The 18,498-nt window shown below is 39.3% G+C and overlaps 1 protein-coding gene across 1 annotated transcript in view; it reads left to right on the forward strand.

Annotated features, from left to right (window-relative positions):
* Window positions 1-18,275, forward strand: part of LOC126484558 (GTP-binding protein Rheb homolog) — a 72,943-nt gene extending 54,668 nt beyond the window's left edge. The window contains exons 4-5 of the mRNA XM_050108122.1: window positions 13,691-13,820; window positions 17,736-18,275. Coding sequence (XP_049964079.1) covers window positions 13,691-13,820; window positions 17,736-17,825 — 220 coding nt within the window. The 3' untranslated portion in view covers window positions 17,826-18,275. The remainder of the gene's footprint in view (window positions 1-13,690; window positions 13,821-17,735) is intronic.
* Window positions 18,276-18,498: the final 223 nt, after the last annotated feature.

Below are 18,498 nucleotides of genomic sequence, written 5' to 3' on the forward strand. Positions count from 1 at the left end.
ACCTATTTCTCTGATTTTGTTTTTATTATTGGCAGTTCAACTTGTGTCCATTATGTTTTTAGTCTTATCGCTATTACTATTGTGAATCTCCCAATTAGGAGGCATCATTTGCTCTGTAACTGTCTTCGCCTGTAATTGAGTTGCCGGAGGTTGGATGCAGGTGGAATTTCTATTGCGCTTAGTGAGCCCTGGGAGACCCTGAGTCTGCTCTGATCTACAGATGTTAAAAAATATTGAAACACAGTGCGAAATGTGTGTTTGAACATACACGGAAGTACTAGCAAAACCTGCAGGTTGCGCTGTTGTATTTGACCATGAGCGACACCTATGCAATATCCTCAATACATTACAAGTGTCAGCCATAGTCAGAACATTGTTCTGTGTGGTTGTGAATGCATTACGTCAGAGCTAAGCGAATTTGAACATGGGCGAATTCTTGATGCTTCTATGGTTTGTTCTTCCGTGACCGAGGGAGCTGAAGTGTGTGGTGTTTTAAAGAAGAGGATTGTGACGAAAGAAAAGATAATGAAAACTGCAAAAGTCACTAGACAACTGAAGGTCCCATGGTCAAACACTATCAGCATCAGAACAGCACGAAGGGAGTTCCACTAGCAGAGAATGGCAGGGCAAACTGGAATTCCAAAACTATTCATCAGTGATGATGCAAATGCCCATAACAGGAAAATGTGCTGCTGAAGCCATGAAACCTGGACTATGGAGAAATGGAACAGTCATTTGATCAGATGAGTCTTGCTTCATGCTGTTTCCAACTTACGACTGACTTTACTCACCAACAGTAAACCAAGCCAGAGGTTCAATTAATTCTTGGGCAGCCATATCGTGGTATTCAATGAACCGTTCAGGTCCATCCCATGGTACAACATTTGTTCCCCAATGGTGACGCCGTGTTCCAAGAGAAGGGTCTCTGTTCATACAGCTCACATCATCCAGGGCTGTTTTTGCATGAGGATGAACTGTCCCGTCTCCCTTAGTCACCACTCATTGTCCATGCCCTGTATGTACCAGGCCAATCCATATAATTCTCCAGGAACTGCTTCTCAGTCCTGACATCACTATTGCCTTCAGTGCCTTGATTTTACCACTCATACATATTTTTGTCATCAGAACATGTTTCAGGCAGACATCACTGACTCCAAAGAACTACCTCTGAACCGAGGGACTCAGTAACACCTTTATTTTGGTCCTCAACACACCAAACAGTCAACCTAAAATCAATCCCACCCTCCCCTATCTTATCAGTCTCCAGTACATGATAAATTCTCAGCAAACTTCATTACATAAATAAAATTATTTTGGTGTGGTAAAGTCATTAATATCCATTCTGTCTCTCATGAGCACAAAACCTGACAGACTAGTGATGACAAAAATAAGAAGTCAGGAAACAAATATCTCAGATCACCGTACTAGATTTCTCGAACCAGGTACCGCAACGAATATGCTGCCAAAAGGCGTTTTCACTATGTCGTTTCGTATATTCGTCTCTGTTTCTAAAAGTGGCAGGTATCATTAATTTCATATATGTGGCACTAATTAGGCCATACTGTTATAAAAACTTAATGGTGTTACCCATGTAACACACCGAGCGAGGTGGCGCAGTGGTTAGACACTAGACTCGCATTTGGGAGGACGATGGTTCAATCCCACGTCCGGCCATCCTGATTTAGGTTTTCCGTGCTTTCCCTAAATCGCTCCAAGCAAATGCCGGGATGGTTCCTTTGAAAGGGCACGGCCGACTTCCTTCCCCGTCCTTCTCTAATCCGATGACCTCGCTGTCTGGTCTCCTTCCCCAAACAACAACAACAACAACAACCCACGTAACAGTAAAAAATGTCGTTCAACAAGTAATGATTAAATTTGTTATATCCATGTTGGCAACTACTGATAATCATAATCCAAAAACTAAATGGTCTCACTACTATCTATCTTCAGGTACTCACTAATAATAGTATAATAAATTACAAGAACTCTATATTAAACTTTATAGAGCCCCATCACAGGCTACCAAATGGCCACTTCATACACACGAATCATTTCAAATACACCGTCCGTGCACGACATCAAATAACACAACATTGTTAGGGGGGGGACATTGATGAAAAACACACACTATTTCAAAAATGCACCAAATCCACAGTTTTGGAGATATGGCAATGAAATTTTGTACCACACTTTACATGAAAGTAACACATTTACATATAAAATCCTTTGATTATATATATTCAACTTTTTTTTAATGAAATTTGAAGTTTTATTTTCAAAAAATAATGTATGTTCCTTTTTTCAGAAAGTATTCAAGAAATTTCTACAAAAATTTCTCTGTTTCATCTCTCTATATGTTGTGAGCTTCTCTCGTGAGGTTTTTGAAATAGGTCAAATAGGAGAATTTTCATAATTTTTTAATTATAATTCCACAAGTACAATTTTAAATTCATGCAAAATTCCAAGCACATTGCCCCATATCTCAGCTTGCAATCAGAATTTCAAAATTTTCTCTTGAGACAACGTTTATAGGTTTACAGAAACGTGTATAAAATTTTATAATTCTAGAATTCATAGACTCTGAGGAAAAGGTACATAATCTTTTCAGGAAATGCAATTTAAAGTTCAACCTAAATTTTTTCCTTATGTCACTTCTTCAGAAGGCATCTTTGTACTCTGGGTTGTCTTTCCCTTCAAGGCTTCTCGTCTGTTTCTTGTTGTCTGTCTTCTTACCTTTACCAGATCTTAAACTGAATTTTCAGCTGCAGAGACGCGCTGTAAATCTATTTCTCTCAGGATTTCTTGAGTAAAATTTTCTATCTTGAAGCCCATTCTTTCTAATACCTTCATCCTCCCGACGTTCCCATCACTAAATACAGTAACTGCATCATAAGCTGCACTTCTGACAACTGCAGCAGATGCAAATTTGTTTTTAGGGCATCGTTTCCATGTGAGTGAATTTAGAGTGTCATTTGGATTTAGCCATGAACACACTTTTTGAGAAGTGCAGGATCAGCCAAAGATGATCAATAAAACCAAAGAGTGTGTATCACGGCTTTCTAGATGTATCCCGCACATGTTGGGTTGAAAGTAATACACAGAATCGTTGTTCACTGAGCTGGTATTGAAGTGCTGCTTCAAAATGTGGGCTTGGCAGGTAGGGCGCGTCACACTTTTAATTAATTTTCAGGCACTTCGGATGCAATTTCAACATTGAAACTTTGTTGTCCATGAGTTGTACTAACAAATAAAAAATAAATCAAAAATGGACATTTTTGGTCAATTTCATCAACGTCCCCCCTTAAGTCAAGAAAAAACTGAAGCCTGGTACTACACAGTTCGGTTGGCCCTGCACCCATAAATCATTTGAATTAGTGGAGGAGAAAACATAGGGAGAACAGTATGCAAACCAATCAGTTTAGAGTTAGCATAAGTGTAAATATATTTTGTTAGTTATTTTAGTTGATATCTTAACTGTGAACTTAGTGAGAAGTGTTACCAATTAATTAGTAACTTGGAAAATGTCAGTGCCCTTAAAAATAAACTCCTAAAAGCGACCCATACTTGCCATCAACAGTATTAAGACATGCTGGTGAGCCAAAACATTATGACCACTTGCTTCATAGCAAGATGGTCCACCTTCAGAATGCAATACAACACTGGTTCTGCATGGCTTTGACAAGTCCTTGGTAGGTTTACAGAGGTATGTGATACCAGAGGTCTATGCAAAGATCACACAATCCCAGTAAATTACAAGCCACTAATTAGACAGAGTGGATCTGATAGAATTCTAGATATGTTCTATCAACTTCAGGTCAGGCAAATTTGGTAACCAAGACATCGATTTAAGTTAACTATCATGTTCCTCAAATAACAGTTGCACGATTCTGGCGTTGTGACATGGACAGTTACCCTGCTGGAAGATGCAGTCACGGTTGGGCAAGACCTCTAGCATGAAGGGGTGCAGTTAGTACTCTATAATCTTCATGTAGTCAACAGCTGTTGTGTTGCCTTGTCTTAAAATAACAAGTCCCATGGGAGCCCATGTGAATGTCCCTCATAGCATAATACTATCTCCACCAACCAGGGTCTGTGGTGCAATGTGTGTTTTGAGCAGCCATTCACATGGATAATGTTGTATCTGGACACAACCATTAACTTGATGTAACAAGAAACATGATTCATCTGTGCGGGTGATAAATTTCCATTGATCCGTGGTCCAGTCTTGATGATCCTGTGCCCACTGCAGTTGTAATTTGGCATGTTGTTGCGTTAATGTATGAACATGTGGGAGTCATCCGCTTTGGATCCCCTTGTTCAACAGTGTACCCTAAATTGTTTGATCTGAAACTCATGTACTTGCAAAGTTGTATTCGTTGTGGGATCACACTTCCGAATAATTTTTTAAATGACCCTATATTCACCATTGACTGTATTATTTATTGTAATATCGACTACTGCAATTTCAACCTTCGGTCATTTTCCAAGTGGTAACAGGCAATTGAAAAGTACTGCTTTGTTTTCAGCACCCGTAACCACTGGCATTCCATGGATCGGAGCGTGGAATGTCAGATCCCTTAATCGGGCAGGTAGGTTAGAAAATTTAAAAAGGGAAATGTATAGGTTAAAGTTAGATATAGTGGGAATTTGTGAAGTTCGGTCGCAGGAGGAACAAGACTTCTGGTCAGGTGAATACAGGGTTATAAATACAAAATCAAATAGGGCTAATGCAGGAGTAGGTTTAATAATGAATAAAAAAATAGGAGTGCAGGTAAGCTACTACAAACAGCATAGTAAACATATTATAGTGGCCAAGATAGACACAGAGCCCATGCCTACTACAGTAGTACAAGTTTATATGCCAACTAGATCTGCAGATGATGAAGAAATTGAAGGAATGTATGATGAGATAAAAGAAATTATTCGTGTAGTGAAGGGAGATGAAAATTTAATCATCATGCGTGACTGGAATTCGACAGTGGGAAAAGGCAGAGAAGGAAAAGTAGTAGGTGAGTATGGATTGGGGCTAAGAAATGAAAGAGGAAGCCGCCTGGTAGAATTTTGCACAGAGCATAACTTAATCATAGCTAACACTTGGTTCAAGAATCATAAAAGAAGGTTGTATACATGGAAGAATCCTGGAGATACTAAAAGGTATCAGATAGATTATATAATGGTAAGACAGATTTAGAAACCAGGTTTTAAATTGTAGGACATCTCCCGGGGCAGATGTGGACTCTGACCACAATCTATTGGTTATGAACTGTAGATTAAAACTGAAGAAATTGCAAAAAGGTGGGAATTTAAGGAGATGGGACTTGGATAAACTGACTAAACCAGAGGTTGTACAGAGTTTCAGGGACAGCATAAGGGAACAATTGACAGGAATGGGGGAAAGAAATACAGTAGAAGAAGAATGGGTAGCTCTGAGGGATGAAGTAGTGAAGGCAGCAGAGGATCAAGTAGGTAAAAAGACGAGGGCTAGTAGAAACCCTTGGGTAACAGAAGAAATATTGAATTTAATTGATGAAAGGAGAAAATATAAAAACGCAGTAAATGAAGCAGGCAAAAAGGAATACAAGCGTCTCAAAAATGAGATCGACAGGAAGTGCAAAATGGCTAAGCAGGCATGGCTAGAGGACAAATGTAAGGATGTAGAGGCTTATCTCACTAGGGGTAAGATAGATACTGCCTACAGGAAAGTTAAAGATACCTTTGCAGAAAAGAGAGCCACTTGTATGAATATCAAGAGCTCAGATGGAAACCCAGTTCTAAGCAAAGAAGGGAAAGCAGAAAGGTGGAAGGAGTATGTAGAGGGTCTATACAAGGGCGATGTACTTGAGGACAATATTATGGAAATGGAAGAGGATGAAGATGAAATGGGAGATACGATACTGCGTGAAGAGTTTGACAGAGCACTGAATGACCTGAGCCGAAACAAGGCCCCGGGAGTAGACAACATTCCATTAGAACTACTGACGACCTTGGGATAGCCAGCCCTGACAAAACTCTACCATCTGTTGACCAAGATGTCTGAGACTTGTTAAATACTCTCAGACTTCAAGAATAATATAATAATACCAATCCCAAAGAAAACAGGTGTTGACAGGTGTGAAAATTACCGAACGATTAGCTTAATAAGTCACGGCTGCAAAACACTAACATGAATTCTTTGCAGACGAATGGAAAAACTGGTAGAAGCCGACCTTGGGGAAGATCTGTTCGGATTCCACAGAAATGTTGGAAGACTTGGGGCAAGACTGACCCTACGAATTATCTTAGAAGAAAGATTAAGGAAAGGCAAACCTACGTTTCTAGCATTTGTAGACTTAGAGAAAGCTTTTGACAATGTTGACTGGAATACTCTCTTTCAAATTCTAAAGGTGGCAGTGGTAAAATACAGGGAGCGAAAGGCTATTTACAATTTGTACAGAAACCAGATGGCAGTTATAAGAGCCGAGGGGCATGGAAGGGAAGCAGCGGTTGGGAAGGGAGTGAGACAGGGTTGTAGCCTGTCCCCGATGTTATTCAATCTGTATATTGAGCAATCAGTAAAGGAAACAAAAGAAAAATTTGGAGTAGGTATTAAAATTCATGGAGAAGAAATAAAAACTTTGAGGTTCGCCGATGACATTGTAATTCTGTCAGAAACAGCAAAGGACTTGGAAGAGCAGTTGAACGGAATGGACAGTGTCTTGAAAGGAGGATATAATATGAACATCAACAAAAGCAAAACAAGGATAATGGAATGTAGTCAAATTAGATCGGGTGATGCTCAGGGAATTAGATTAGGAAATGAGACACTTAAAGTAAAGGAGTTTTGCTATTTGGGGAGCAAAATAACTGATGATGGTCGAAGTAGAGAGGATATAAAATGTGGACTGGCAATGGCATGGAAACTGTTTCTGAAGAAGAGAAATTTGTTAACATCGAGTATAGATTTAAGTGTCAGGAAGTCGTTTCTGAAAGTATTTATATGGAGTGTAGCCATGTACGGAAGTGAAACATGGACAATAAATAGTTTGGACAAGAAGAGAATAGAAGCTTTCGAAATGTGATGCTACAGAAGAATGTTGAAGATTAGGTGCGTACATCACATAACTAATGACGATGTATTGAATAGGATTGGGGAGAAGAGAAGTTTGTGGCACAACTTGACTAGAAGAAGGGATTGGTTGGTAGGACATGTCCTTAGGCATCAAGGGATCACAAATTTAGCATTGGAGGGCAGTGTGGAGGGTAAAAATCGTAAAGGGACACCAAGAGATGAATACACTAAGCAGTTTCGGAAGGATGTAGGTTTCAGTAGGTACTGGATAGGCACAGGATAGATTAACATGGAGAGCTGCATCAAACCAGTCTCAGGACTGAAGACCACAACAACAATCACCATTGGAAATTGCAGTAGTTGATATTGTAGTAAACAGCACAGTTGATGATCAATATGAAGTCATTTAAAAAAGTTGTGCGTGCACCAACATTGTACTCCGTCATCCGATCTGCCTCAAATTGTGCATATCCTGCTTTAGTGGGGAAATCTTTGAGCTTCTCATTTTATGATGAGATATGGATGCCCATGTACTTGTCACCCTCTAATGCTTTTACTGTCCTTCAGCCACTTCCTATAGATATTGAAGACAGTAGTATGTGAACAGCTGAACAGCTTCGCTGTTTTTGCGATGCTCATTCCCAGGCACTGGGCTATAACAATCTACCCTTTGTCACTTGAGTGAGTGCATTATTCTACGAGGGCAGTTCAATAAGTAATGCAACACATTTTTTTTCTCGGCCAGTTTTGGTTGAAAAAACCGGAAATTTCTTGTGGAATATTTTCGAACATTCCCGCTTCGTCTCGTATAGTTTCATTGACTTCCGACAGGTGGCAGCGCTGTACGGAGCTGTTAAAATGGCGTCTGTAATGAATGTGCGTTGCAAACAACGGGCAGTGATCGAATTTCTTTTGGCGGAAAACCAGGGCATCTGATATTCATAGGCGCTTACAGAATGTCTACGGTGATCTGGCAGTGGACAAAAGCACGGTGAGTCGTTGGGCAAAGCGTGTGTCATCATCGCCGCAAGGTCAAGCAAGACTGTCTGATCTCCCGCGTGCGGGCCGGCCGTGCACAGCTGTGACTCCTGCAATGGCGGAGCGTGCGAATACACTCATTCGAGATGATCGACGGATCACCATCAAACAACTCGGTGCTCAACTTGACACCACTGTTGGTAGTGCTGTCACAATTGTTCACCAGTTGGGATATTCAAAGGTTTGTTCCCGCTGGGTCCCTCGTTGTCTAACCGAACACCATAAAGAGCAAAGGAGAACCATCTGTGCGGAATTGCTTGCTCGTCATGTGGCTGAGGGTGACAATTTCTTGTCAAAGATTGTTACAGGCGATGAAACATGGGTTCATCACTTCGAACCTGAAACAAAACGGCAATCAATGGAGTGGCGCCACACCCACTCCCCTACCAAGAAAAAGTTTAAAGCCATACCCTCAGCCGGTAAAGTCATGGTTACAGTCTTCTGGGACGCTGAAGGGGTTATTCTGTTCGATGTCCTTCCCCATGGTCAAACGATCAACTCTGAAGTGTATTGTGCTACTCTTCAGAAATTGAAGAAACGACTTCAGCGTGTTCGTAGGCACAAAAATCTGAACGAACTTCTCCTTCTTCATGACAACGCAAGACCTAACACAAGTCTTCGCACCCGAGAGGAGCTCACAAAACTTCAGTGGACTGTTCTTCCTCATGCACCCTACAGACCCGATCTCGCACCGTCGGATTTCCATATGTTTGGCCCAATGAAGGACGCAATCCGTGGGAGGCACTACGCAGATTATGAAGAAGTTATTGATGCAGTACGACGTTGGCTCCGACATCGACCAGTGGAATGGTACCTTGCAGGCATACAGGCCCTCATTTCAAGGTGGCGTAAGGCCGTAGCATTGAATGGAGAATACGTTGAAAAATGGTGTTGTGTAGCTAAAAGATTGGGGAATAACCTGGTGTATTTCAATGCTGAATAAAACAACCCCTGTTTCAGAAAAAAAAAAATGTGTTGCATTACTTATTGAACTGCCCTCGTATTTGCAGCCCATATCACTCAAGTGATTCCCCATTTGTCTCTGCTCTGTTTGCAGTGGGCAGTGGAATAATGTTTCGGCTCATCAGTGTATATTATCTAAAGCTTTTTGGCCTTATTTTCGTAAAAACTATTATTTATATTTCTCTTCCAAATCGTGAATTGAATTCAGTAGTTACCTGTTGCAGCATTGGTGGGCAATATTTCTGGGTAGTTGCTGTTTCACTAGTATCTCTATTGCTCTGGGGATTTTTGGAATCTCTCTCTCTCTCTCTCTCTCTCTCTCTCTCTCTCTCTCTCTCTCTCTCTCTCTCACTCACACACACACACACACACACACACACACACACACACACACACACACACACAAAATTGCTATTGGTATATTGCTATTGTATCCGTAACAAGAATCTTAGTTTTCTGTGTTTTAGGAGATTGTGTCTTAAGAAGCATAAGTGCCATTTTCTTTGTTAGAAAATGGGAAGGATTTCAGATGTGCAAAAACACTCTTGATAGTGCTTTTCTTAGGTGTGTTTGCACACCTTGTCATACATCTTGTAGGTCAGTTTGTTTTCTATCAGTGTTTCCTGTAGCATTAAATTCTGTTTGTGCCTTGTGTTGGATTTATGGTGTAATCTTAGGTTTGGAAATATGTTGCTAGACATGGATTCAAAACAGATATTACTTTTTGATCATCATATTTCAGTGGTATTGCCTGATCCTTGAATCTGGTTCTTCAGGTTTATGTATGAAGAGCATTCAGTAAGTAATGCAACACTTTTTTGCTCGGCCGATTTCAGTTGAAAAATCGCAGAATTTGTTGCGTGATATCGTGGAATATTCCTGCTTCAGCTCCTATAGTTTCATGAACTTCTGATGGGTGATAGTGCTGTTCATGGTCTCCAAAAAGGCATCTGTAATGGAGATGTGTTCCAAGAAGAGAGCTGTCAATGAGTTTCTTTTGGCAGAAAATCGGAGCTTTGCAAATATTCACAGATGCTTTCAGAATGCGTGGGGAGACCCATTAGTGAACAAAAGTATGGTGAGTCATTGGGCGAGGTGTCTGTCATTGCAACAAGGTTGTGCAAACCTGTCCGATCTCCCATGTTCTGACCCACTGCACGCAGCTGTGACCCTGCAGTGTTCGAACATGTGGACACTCATTAGAGTCATTCGAGGTGACTGACGGATCACAATCAAACATCTCGTTGCACAACTGTATGTCTCTGTTAGTGGTACTTACACACTTGTCCACCAGTTGGGTCACTCAGAGGTGTGTGCCTGCTCCTTTCCTTGCAGCCTATTATAAGACAATAAAGAGCAAAGAGGGACCATCTGTGTGAAATTGCTTGCGGATTACGAGGCTGATCGTGACAAGTTTTTGTCAATCATCATCCTATGCTATGAAACGTGAGTTCATCAATTCATACTCGAAACAAAACAGCAATCCACCTCTCCTTTGTAGAAAAGTTCAAAGCAGCATCCTCAGCTGGTTAAGTCATGGCGACAGCTTCTTGTACTCTGAAGGGGTTATTGTGTTTGATGTCCTCCCTCATGGTGCAATTATCAACTGTTGATTGTATTGTGCTACCATCATGAAACTGAATAGATTAAATTCAGCTTTCATTCCATAGATCTAAAAAATGAGATGATTCTTGTGGGTGTGTAACTTGTCAGAAAGTATAACATAAAAAATACGAATATAATACTTACTACCCTGATCATTTGTCAGGGATTGTCAAATAGGTGAATACAGTGCAGTAAACTGGAACAGCTAATATTTACAGAATGAAACACTGACATGCACTATTGAAGAAACAACTACAGTGTGGTTGTTGCAACAAAAATGAAAATGAACTTATCCTTTTCCGTGACAATGCAAGGCCTCACACAGGTCTGTCCACCCAAGAGCAGCTCACATAAAGGTGGGGAATAATATGTTGTATTGGAATCTTGAATAAAACCAAACCACTTTCAGAAAAAAATGTGTTGCATTAGTTGCTGAACTTCCCTCATATATTCTCCATAACTTTTATCTTTTATATGGTGGCTCTTTATATAGCACATGGACTACTGTCATTTTTGAGTAATACTATGAGACAGTCATCTCAAATTGCTGCCAACTGAACCTTAATCAACCAACAAAAAAATACGAGGTGTAAGTGAGACTTTTTCAGTGTGTCTTAGGATAACTCGTGAATTTTTTTCCACATTCTTACTCATCAGTGTGTTCCCCCTTAGTGGCATGGATAATGTCTAGTTGTAATTCCGTTTCTCACCACATACAATTCAAGATCTCTACAGGGACACGTTCAAATGCATTGTGAATGCGTGCTTTCAAGTCCTGTAGGTCTCTGTGATTTGGTACATCGGATCCTTTACAAAACCCCACGGGAAGAAGTCTATGGTGTAAGATCAGGGGATTGTGGCAGCCATCAAATTGGACCATCTTGGCCAATCCACCTATCTGGAAACTTCTCATCTAGAAATTGGCAGACATCTAGGGACCAGTGGGGTGGTCCTCCATCCTGCAGGAATATGACATCAGGTTCCGGGTGTTCCAGTTGTGGCACAGCAACCTCTTGTAACATGTCCAGGTAAACATTACTGTTGATGACAGACTTGATGGAAAAGAATGGATCAATAATGCAACTGTGCATTAGTCCGCACCAAACATTGACCATGGGACACTTTCCATTCATGCATAACACAAAGATGCTGTGAACTCCATATATGAAGGTTATGATGATTTAATTTCCTAGATACATGAAATGTTACCTCATCGGAAAACAAATCTTTTCCAACAAGCTTAGCATATCCACTGCAAACCATTCAGGTTGAGGTTTGTTCGTAAGCTTTAATGCCCCAAGCAGCTGCACCTTTTAGGGATATAGCCGTAACCTCTCGTGCAAGACATTGTGCACTGTTGATCATCTCATTTCAACTCTCTGTTCCCCAGCCACTGTATGCACTGATTTTGTTGGACTCCTTGAAAACATCTGTTGTACCTAGTCCATGTTGGTGTGTGAAATAGATGGGTGATCCATGTCTTGTTTATGGGGAACACTACCTGCCTCCTTAAATGAAATACGACATGCCAAGTCCAAGTAGTTGCCATCCATAGTGTTCGAAAGTTTCATTGCATTTGGGTATTGGATGTTGCCTGTATGAACCAGACCACGCACTGAGCTTTCTCCTGTAGCATCCACATTTTATCAGGTTTTGAAGTTCAATTTTGCATAAAAATTGTGTTACCTGGAAGGTAAAAAACTCTATCACATGTGCAAACCATTTGTTAATATCTAGTATAGTCTGAAAGTTATTAAAGTCTTAAATTGTAAAGATAATTTATGGGCACCCTGTATTTGTCAGTAGAGTGTCTTAAGTTAGTAGTTTTGCAATGTTATTATGTTTGACTTGAGAATCAGTCATATAACTGAGATTGAGATGGTGACTGAATTGTTTCAAAATAGTTTGAACAAGTGGTGCTGTGCAGCTTACAAGTATTATATGTATGATGAGTATTATATGTATGTTGATGTAAGCTGCTTATTATGAATACATTTTAAAATTGTGTAAATTTGTTGAAACATTAAAGTGCATCATATTGATGGTGCATTTTCTGTGGGATGAACATCATTTATAAGACTGAACGCCACAGACATTTAACATCCAGTTTTTAGAGACCAGTAGAAACATCCATGAATCTTGACACAGCAGTTAAATATTATGCACTGCACATAGTATAGTGTTATACAAAAAATTTGAACTTTAGGGAACAGAGTTTACAATACACTGATTAACTTACCATCTAAATGAGCCAATGCAAATGACACACATTAAATCACGTAATGCATTGTACTGAAAAATGTTCATTCCCTATGGAAAAGGGGGCAAGTTTTTGTGTCATTGCTATGTATCTGAAATAAAGCAATAATTTTTCGGATTCAAAATATCGAAATGTATCTGTACAAAAAAGGAGAGGTGTAAATTGCAGAATCAGAGTGTCTTAGTGGATGTTTTGAGGTACCATACTTGAAAAATGTTGCATCTTGAGGTGCTGGTAAAATAGTTTATTTGTACAACCAGTTTATTGTTTGACCATCCAGTTCATAAAGTATTCACAGCATCATGTTAGGCAAAATATAAAATTGTATTTCTCCTAACATGATGTTGTGAATACTTTTATGAACCTGGTGATGGTCAGATAACTGAAACTGCTTGTATAACTGAAGTATTTCACCAGCAAAGGTGATAACGTGAGATTTTTCAAATAAGTAAGTTGTGGAGCGCCACCTCCTAAAAATATGTTTTGAGGTATAGTTGTGTCATTCTGTTGCTGTTGTGCATTACGTTTCACATCCAAACATTGATCTGTGAACACAGTATTTTTTAATTTGAGGTCACAATGGAAATGACTTGATACAGAAATTACAGCAAAAAGAAAAGAATAGTGTGCAGTTGTAGATTGTATATTTTCACCAATCATTAAATTCTACAAATGGCAAATGGAGAAAACTGAGAGAATTTTAATCCTCTTGGCTTTTGTGATGTATGATGAGTAAAATGGTTGTGCCACTGGTATTTAGTAAAATTGTTTTACAGTGTTCCAATTGTTTTGGTTGGAAATAAAACTGATCTGCACATGGACCGAATTGTAAGCAGTGAGGAAGGAAAGAGGTTGGCTGATTCCTGGAAAGCTGCATTCCTTGAGGCGTCAGCAAAACAGAATGAGGTAACAAAAATTATTACATGAGATTCTGAAAGCTTTATCCTGAAGTAGAAATTACATTTTAATGGTCTACGTGTTCCTGGTATCGTGCATCTACTGCTGCCATTTGTGCTTTAGGCCACAGTGCCATCTGCTCCTGATATTTTGTATAATTATGCAGTCATTAATTTCCCCCAGTTTCCTAATATCTCAAATATAAATATGAGGATAATTTTATTGAATGCAACTAGAAAATTTATCATAAATGTACATGGAATTTATATGTCTAGAGTATCTGTGTTTATGAACATAATGTCAGTTCACTCAGAAGAGTCATTGGATTTAATGCATAGGGTACTGGATACAAATTATGGATAAATGCCAAACAGTATGCCCTGACAATTTGATTAAAGTTTGCTCTTAAATAATTCTCTTTTCACTATGCCCCATGCCAGCCTCCTTCATATTGACCTCCATCTTGCTGATGGCTAACTTCTTGTGTTGATACATTCAAACTCGACAACAACAAAAAATTCTTGCACTTGGGCAATTAACATCCTAACCATGTCACTTATGCTCTCTACTACAGCCCTGTCTTTTGTCGGAAACATAGCTTTTCCTTTTCTGGCTGAATCATTGCATAATAAATAATTCACCATTGTTTTTGCCTTCATAATAATGCCACCTGTCTGGGTTGAAAGCAGATTTACTGCCTGATTTAAGCTGGCACCTAAATTATTGCTTATCACTAACAGCAAAAGAGTGTACCTTTTGTGAAACAGTGATTGCTTAACATGTGTGTGTCAGTAAAAACACTCTAGAGCTTTGATTTTATTAAACTCTTAGTTTATGCTGAGATCAACATAACCACTATTTGCCCTATTCCCCCCTCCCCCTCTCCCCCTTCCCCTCCCCCAAACCATTGCAAAATTATGGTCAAAACCGGATGTCCTTGTATGCCAATTCCTGTTGCTCCATAATCACTCCTCATTTCCCTTGAGCATGTTCCAAGTGGAAGATTTATCCTCTAATAACCTCCTTTCACATCCAGTAGTAGCCCACCTGAAAGAGGAGGTTGAGAGGATTTCACTGTCTGTAGCATTTTCTGGCATACACCTGGCACCTACATTGTACTAAATTTTGAGTACCTCAAGGCATTCTTTCAGCTCTGGCTTGTCAGGTGAGTCCAGTGACAGTTGCAGCCAGGCTCCAGGGCCTGGAGACAGTGGTCTTGTATATATGTGTGTGTGTGTGTGTGTGTGTGTGTGTGTGTGTGTGTGTGTGTGTGTGTGTGATATTTTAGCAGTCATTTTCATTCGACCTGTGACTCAGTGCCTCATCTATGAGGTGAGTAGCAATCTATCCTTTCCATATTGTTGTTATTCCATTCAGGGCTTTCATTATTTGACATATTACATTTTTATGGATGGCAATTTCACAAATAAAATTCCATGCTCTCTGGTGCTGATATGAAGGGGGGGGGGGGGAGAATCTTGACCTGCAAAATTCTGTTCATTAATCCATATGCATTCTATTTTATCATTATGATGTAACAAGTAATGAAAACTATCTACAAAGGACAGGAAATCAGTGACAGCACTTTTTTTTTTCCTGTCTAATTGAATGTGAAAAGTCTGACTCAATAATATAAACTATTGCCTCTACTGAACACATCCTTCATCCTTGTAATACATCAGTAAATGGACATAATCCTTCTTCATAATCATAACATTTACTTATCTTCATAATGAATCCTCAATACTTCATAATAATTCTGAATATTTGAACTCACAACTTCCTCTCATTCCAAGAGTATGTAAGTTGTGCAGTTGCCCTGTTTCGTAAGCTCTCAAATATCCCACAGACTTACTTTCCAGCTATCGTACTCCGCAAGTAATACCCTTTTGAAAAACTTCATAAAACTTCCTTCAGTAACCTGAAATTTTCCCCTACAACATCTCTAGAGATATCATTGGCTTATTCTCTGCTACCCTGCACCGTGTCCTGGTGGACCTGGGGCAGTTTGACACCATGAGGACAAATGAATTGTCTTATATCCATGTGGTGCCTCAGTGTATAGATTGTTTGGGTCAGTATCACATAATGTAAATACAGGAAAAAGTCTCTACCATCCTATTTTGTTGTGACACTTAGACCATGCTATACTAGGTCACTGCTGAACTGCCACTGATTACATCTACCTTTACTAAGTGTGCCCAGTTCCAGTTATTCACATAGTTCACGTAATATAAGTCTAATCTAAAAGTTCCTCAAATCTGTTACCTAAACTTAATATGTACTGTATTCACTCTACCTTATAAAATTCCTGTTTGCAACAAAAACTTATGGCTATTTTGGTCTTCTCAAAAGTCCTCTCAGTACCCATGGTGTCCCATATCAAAGCCAAACATGATCTTGTTACTGGCATGTGTAATGACCTTTTTGATGGCATATCCAAAAAATTACATTGTACAACTTGGTACTTGGGGCTGAGAGACCTGGTAATTACAGTCTGTGTATGTTACCTGAGATACTGGGTCAGTTCTCGGGCCTTCACCAAATACAACAGAATTTAAACTCGAAATAGTGATGAACAAGGCAGTGTAAAGTTACGATGATACGAGAAAACAATAATTCAAAGATACAAGAATGTACGCATTCCACAAGTGGAAAAAAAGTCTGTGCTGCTGCTCCCATATGTTGTTTTCCCACTTCAGTCACCACTGTCATTTGAATGAAGCATACCTTCTACAAACCATCCCACTTCTGACTCCTGAATTAAGTGTTGCAGCAAGATGGGCTGTAGTATCGATTCCCCATGTGGATGTCAATGTGTAGCAGGTTGGTGATGTGGTACACACTACAGATCCCTGGAAGAGACCTTGTGGTCAGGATGTAGGTCTCTCCCACCCTGGGTATCAAGGGTTCCTTTACAGCTTGAGAGAGAGGAATTACTTTATGGGTAGCTGCAAACAAACAGTCTATAAACATAAACAGTTATTTATTAATCCATTAAATTTGAGCAGTCATTTGGTTGTGCCCTCATCTCTGACAGGGTTTGGAATGGCTTTGAATTATTTCTACTCAGCATGACTAACGAGCCAGGTTGCCAGCTGTGCTTCCCACTCAGCTGCTTACACAGGAATGTGCAGACTCAGAGGGCCCCCGTTCTGATGCCATCCCTCCTGAAATGTTCCTCACCCTGTCCTTCCACTCTGCCCTGCCTCATTGCACCCCCAACTATGGCCAACTCCCTGCTCCCCACCCTCCTGTGATGGCTCCTTTTTTCTTTCTCGTTCCCTCTGGCAACGTCCCGACTCCTTCGGTGCCTCTCATAACATCTCCATCTTTGGCTACACACTGCTTAACAAGTCTCTTCTGACTTGTAGCTTCAAACCATTCACTTTCCTGAAGAAATAATTTGCTGTTAATTATTTTTTAGTTTCTGCTCAAATGTTTCTTTTTTAACTCATACTCTTGTTCAGTTTCCACGTTGAACTGTTACTTCCCTAAATGACTGTCTTTCTGGTCATTGGTAGGCAAGATTTACCACGTACAAAAGACAACTATTCTGTGGTTGTTCATTCTTTATGGTGTAGGGCAACAGTACTTTGTTGGTAATTGCTGAAAGAGGGGAAACAGGACAGAAAATAACCCACTGAGTGGATGCTGAATCTTTATGTTTTATAGTAAGAATTGAAGTGACAGTTTGTTACATTGTTGTTTCTTGGGATTTCACCTTTGTTGCTGCTTAAGAGAAACTAGGGGCCCTCTGCAGCTCCCCACAATTTTTTTTCCTTCTTTTGCGTGCATATCTTGTGTTTGCAATAATTGAAGATTTTGAATATACACACAATTCTTTAAATTTGTTTAATTTGTTTTGAATTTATAGACTAATCATGTCTACATTACTTAATCTCCCTACCTTTCCTTTGCTAGTCTGTTGCAGATATTTTTCACACGGCATTGTTGGAAATAGAAAAAGCCAATGGCAATGTACAAGAAAAATCGAGTTGCACCATTTCTTGAAAGAAGATTATTTTAGCTGAAGTTGCACATATAATATACAAATGTTATTTTTTGTTTCTTTTGAATAACATTTTTATTGTAATATTGTGTTTTATAGGATTTATTTGTACCAATTTATCAATTATAATCATGTGATTATAACCTCTCAATATGATATGTATCTAATGTGTATATTTTGTATTTAGGGATGGTATATGTTGATTTAATGTGTTGTACACTGAAATTATTTTAGAGAAATTTGTATAAAAGTTCAGTTTTAATAGTAATTTGGAAAATAATCTGTTAAATATTTTGCTTGTGTACATATGTGTAAAGGTTGATCACTTACACAGAACTGACAGGTTAGCAATATCTTTAAGATTTTGAATGACACGTCCAGTGTTACTGTGTGAATGAAACCATTTAAACCATGTAGTGCTACAGAATTCTGAATAAACTGTCATAATGGTTTATTATTTGTTTTGCATATAAACCACATTTCCTCAGGAAACATTTTAAATTGATATAGGTTTGACTCTTTTGCTGTGTGTGTGCTATGAGAAAGATAGATTTCAGAATGTCACTGTCTCTTGAATGGAAAATATACTCTCATTTGCAAGAGAACATAGACTGATTACTAAATAATTTACAGTTAATACTTAGCAACCAATTCTCTGAAAAATAATTAATTTTC

The sequence above is a fragment of the Schistocerca serialis genome, chromosome 1 (assembly GCF_023864345.2).
Source record: "Schistocerca serialis cubense isolate TAMUIC-IGC-003099 chromosome 1, iqSchSeri2.2, whole genome shotgun sequence".
Classification (NCBI taxonomy): Eukaryota; Metazoa; Arthropoda; class Insecta; order Orthoptera; family Acrididae; genus Schistocerca; species Schistocerca serialis.